This window comes from Sycon ciliatum, chromosome 10, assembly GCF_964019385.1.
Source record: "Sycon ciliatum chromosome 10, ocSycCili1.1, whole genome shotgun sequence".
Lineage (NCBI taxonomy): Eukaryota > Metazoa > Porifera > Calcarea > Leucosolenida > Sycettidae > Sycon > Sycon ciliatum.
In genome coordinates, this window is record NC_088652.1 from 29,318,777 (window position 1) to 29,323,776 (window position 5,000).

The 5,000-nt window shown below is 44.4% G+C and overlaps 1 protein-coding gene across 1 annotated transcript in view; it reads right to left on the bottom strand.

Moving 5' to 3' along the window:
• The window catches only part of LOC135826835 (uncharacterized), a 63,093-nt gene that overhangs the window by 13,891 nt on the left and 44,202 nt on the right, over window positions 1-5,000 (bottom strand). Inside the window, exons 25-26 of the mRNA XM_065339437.1 lie at window positions 2,892-2,985; window positions 1,455-1,587 (exon numbers count right to left, since the gene is read on the bottom strand). Coding sequence (XP_065195509.1) covers window positions 1,455-1,587; window positions 2,892-2,985 — 227 coding nt within the window. The remainder of the gene's footprint in view (window positions 1-1,454; window positions 1,588-2,891; window positions 2,986-5,000) is intronic.

Below are 5,000 nucleotides of genomic sequence, written 5' to 3' on the forward strand. Positions count from 1 at the left end.
TCAGTTTGTACTGTGTCTTGACATCAATATGATTTGTAGCATCAGTTTGTACTGTGTCTTGACATCAATATGATTTGTAGCATCAGTTTGTACTGTGTCTTGACATCAATATGATTTGTGGCATCAGTTTGTACTGTGTCTTGACATCAATATGATTTGTGGCATCAGTTTGTACTGTGTCTTGACATCAATATGATTTGTAGCATCAGTTTGTACTGTGTCCTGACATCAATATGATTTGTGGCATCAGTTTGTACTGTGTCTTGACATCAATATGATTTGTGGCATCAGTTTGTACTGTGTCTTGACATCAATATGATTTGTGGCATCAGTTTGTACTGTGTCTTGACATCAATATGATTTGTAGCATCAGTTTGTACTGTGTCTTGACATCAATATGATTTGTAGCATCAGTTTGTACTGTGTCTTGACATCAATATGATTTGTGGCATCAGTTTGTACTGTGTCTTGACATCAATATGATTTGTGGCATCAGTTTGTACTGTGTCTTGACATCAATATGATTTGTAGCATCAGTTTGTACTGTGTCTTGACATCAATATGATTTGTGGCATCAGTTTGTACTGTGTCTTGACATCAATATGATTTGTGGCATCAGTTTGTACTGTGTCTTGACATCAATATGATTTGTAGCATCAGTTTGTACTGTGTCTTGACATCAATATGATTTGTGGCATCAGTTTGTACTGTGTCTTGACATCAATATGATTTGTGGCATCAGTTTGTACTGTGTCTTGACATCAATATGATTTGTGGCATCAGTTTGTACTGTGTCTTGACATCAATATGATTTGTAGCATCAGTTTGTACTGTGTCTTGACATCAATATGATTTGTGGCATCAGTTTGTACTGTGTCTTGACATCAATATGATTTGTAGCATCAGTTTGTACTGTGTCTTGACATCAATATGATTTGTGGCATCAGTTTGTACTGCGTCTTGACATCAATATGATTTGTAGCATCAGTTTGTACTGTGTCTTGACATCAATATGATTTGTGGCATCAGTTTGTACTGTGTCTTGACATCAATATGATTTGTAGCATCAGTTTGTACTGTGTCTTGACATCAATATGATTTGTGGCATCAGTTTGTACTGCGTCTTGACATCAATATGATTTGTAGCATCAGTTTGTACTGTGTCTTGACATCAATATGATTTGTGGCATCAGTTTGTACTGTGTCTTGACATCAATATGATTTGTGGCATCAGTTTGTACTGCGTCTTGACATTAAAATGATGTAACTGGTGAACTGCCCTATTCTGAACCTAAACTGGAAGGCATTACACACTCTGCTCTCACATGTACTGTTTGCAGAATTGAACTGCAGGAACTCTGCAGGAACTCAGCAGGTACTCAGCAGGTACTCTCCAGGTACTCTGCAGGAATTCAGCAGGAACAGGTTTTCACTGTTATCACCGCATAACTCACCTTTCTGCACTGTTCCGCCAGATTCGACAAACCTGAAACAAATCACACCGGTTCAGCTCATCACGACTTGGGTTTCGCCGTCGCCGCCTATGCTGAGCTGTGATTGGCTGACGACTCACATACACCGTCGAACCTAGTCGGACAAGAGAGACAGGAGGATACAAGAAAGACGAGAGGACATAAGAATGACGAGAGGACACAAGAAAGACAGGAGGACACAAGAGAGACAGCAGGACATAAGAAAGACAGGAGGACATGAGAAAGACGAGAGGACATGAGAGAGACGGGAGGATACAAGAAAGTGCTGAATACATAGTCATGAACAATAGGGCTTTCAGGTCCTCCAAGAAAACTGGCCTGGAGTCTTGACAACGCTGACTATTGGATACTGAATCCACTTGGACATAGTCTTCGCATGGATCCATACACGTTTGAATGGTCTTCATCCACAGTAGGGTGACATGGGGGTGACTGGACTAGGCTCTCCAGGTCAGGGGCCCTCCCGGTCAGGGGCCCTCCCAGTCAGGGGCCCTCCCGGTCAGGGGCCCTCCGGGTCAGGGCCCTCCCGGTCAGGGGCCCTCCCGGTCAGGGGTTATCCCGGTCAGGGGTTATCCCGGTCAGGGGCCCTCCCGGTCAGGGGCCCTCCCGGTTAGGGGTCCTACCAGTCAGGGGCCCTCTCGGTCAGGGGCCCTCCCGATCAGGGGCCCTCCCGGTCAGGGTCCTTCCCGGTCAGGGGCCCTCCCGGTCAGGGTCCTTCCCGGTCAGGGGCCCTCCCGGTCAGGGTCCTTCCCGGTCAGGGGCCCTCCCGGTCAGGGGCCCACTCCCACTACAGAATAGCACACCTGTAAGCGACATGAGGGATCTACCCCTCCTCCCCCCCCCCCTCCCTCCCCCCTCCTCCCCACCACATACCAGTAGCGATCCGGAAGTTCTTATTTGTCGTTTTTTAACCATTCTGACTTCATCACTTTCAAGCCCTGTACATTGCTAAAAGACTAGGCAGAGGATTTCCCTACACTAGGCAGGGGATTTCCCTTTGGCAGACTGATGAGTTCGTACCAGACAAACCAATGCCGTATGCACATTGTGAAAGGACTAGTACACAGTCGGGTACAGAGAGGAAGGTTAGCTCAGTGTGTGTTTGTGTGTGTGTGTTTGTGTGTGTGTGTGTGTTTGTGTGTGTGTGTGTGTGTGTGTGTTTGTGTGTGTTTGTGTGTGTTTGTGTGTGTGTGTGTGTGTGTGTGTGTGTTTGTGTGTGTGTGTGTGTGTTTGTGTGTGTGTGTGTGTTTGTGTGTGTGTGTTTGTGTGTGTGTGTGTGTGTGCGTGTGTGTGTGTTTGTGTGTGTGTGTGTGTGTGTGTGTGTGTGTGTGTGTGTGTGTGTGTGTGTGTGTGTGCATGCGTGCATGTATGTATGGGTGAATTTGTTCTGAGCCATACCGAGATGGAGGAAGTTGTTCTGTTCGTGGATGCAACGGTAGTAGGTCAATCCAGCGTCCTCACACCCAGGCGGCTGGACATCCAATTTGATATTCTATTTAGCAGAGAAAGCAATAACGATGGCATTGCCAAACATGCACCCAAACACACAAGCACCCAAACACACAAGCACACAAACACACAAGCACACAAACATACAAGCACACAAACACACAAGCACACAAGCACACAAACACACAAACAGACAAGCACACATAACACACACGTACCGGTATATAAATACATGGTCACACTTCACAGGACGAGGATACAGCATTCATGGTTTAATTTTGAAAGACACTGTATTACTTATCGACAAAAGTACATAACCAAGAGTGTGCAACTCCTATCTTGAGCTGCGCTGGATTCACCCACGGAGGAATTTTATATACTGTAAAGGCAGAAATTTTCGGTGGTGTTTTATTTTCGGTAACTTCGGTGCCGATAATTTTTACCGAAAATAAAACGCACCGAAATTTTCGGTACAACCGACACTGTTTACATGTAGTACTAGTACACTAACCTGGAAAACAGGTTTTACCGAAAATGTCTGCTTTTACAGTATTGCGTCATCGTTTGTCAGAAGTATGATGTCATTGTTTGTCAGAAGTATGATGTCATTGTTTGTCAGAAGTATGATGTCATTGTTTGTCAGAAGTATGATGTCATTGTTTGTCAGAAGTATGATGTCATTGTTTGTCAGAAGTATGATGAAGTGCGTATGCTTTCTTGCTCTTGTTTTGTAGATACAGTGAGAGTTCATCAGGTTCAAGACACATCGATTTAACACATGGCCAGCAATCGAGGCCATCTGAGAGTGGTAATTGTTGTACTCCTCCAAGGTGTGATTTTTGGCATGCTGGGCCAAGCACAAGGAAGCCATCTGCCAAAAAACCTGAAGAAAATGGTTGTTGCTTGATCCTTTGGTGTAATCGTTGTAGCTAATCGAAGCTAGTTGCTGTTTGGAGCAGAAACGCTGAAATTGACTATTTTCTGCATGTACTCAGGCATGCAGTCCCACTCGTATTTTAGCTCTTTTTCTGGAATGGATGCTGCTCTGCGTCCCTTGGTGAACATTACCCGCGCTCGTGGAGCAGCTGAAAAGGACCACTGGTATGTCTGGCTCCTGGTTCGAAAGTGGAGAGTCGACTTTTGTGCCTTGAAAAAGGAGTAGAGAGCGATAAAGGTACGTCTGTAGCTTATTTTTGAGTGCTACTTGTACAATTTTGATCGTGATAGAAAATTTCTCAGACCAAAGTCTGCGCGAAGATGGCCGTACCGTTTTCTTGTGGATTTTTTTAGTTGTCTTGTCTCGTACCTATGTCAGTATCGTGATGGTGAAGTGGACAGGGTGATTTTCTTCCTCTAGGCTTCGTTCGGCCGACTTTTCTTCGTCCTCGTTGAAAAGTGATGCTGAAAAAAAAGGTGGATTCGCAAAACTATGTTGATTTTCAATGTACGTGATGACATGCGATTGCTGGCTATGTCCGTTGTTCTGCTTCGACTACCGTAGCTGTAATGTACAAATTACCGTATTACAGTCGTCCCTCTCTAATCCGGCACTTTATAATCCAGCACCCTCGATAAACCAGCACAATTTTCAGTAGCCAAAATGTCCTCTTCATGCACATTGCAGCAGTAAATCAGATTTGTTAATCCAGCACCCTCCCTAATCCAGCAGATTTTCGTGGCACAAATGGTGCCGGATTATAGAGGGACCACTGTATCTCTAATATAAGCACGGTCCTTTATTTTTTCAATGTACCTCCGCCCCGTGCTATTAATGGAGACGTTCCTTTATTGGAGACCGTTCCATTATTATTTCAACCTCATTTCATAGGCATGTTGCCATGGCCGAATTCATGTCAGACACACAGATTTCAGGGATTTTTCGCCGGTACAGATAATGAATTTACACAGTGTGCTTATAATGGAGACTGAGCACTTTATTTTCTGAATGCCGCCCCAAGGTGTTCTATTATTGGAGACGTGCTATTATTGGAGACTGTGCTTATATTAGAGATAATACGGTATTTGTACTTTGATCTCTGGTTACACATGATGGCATCA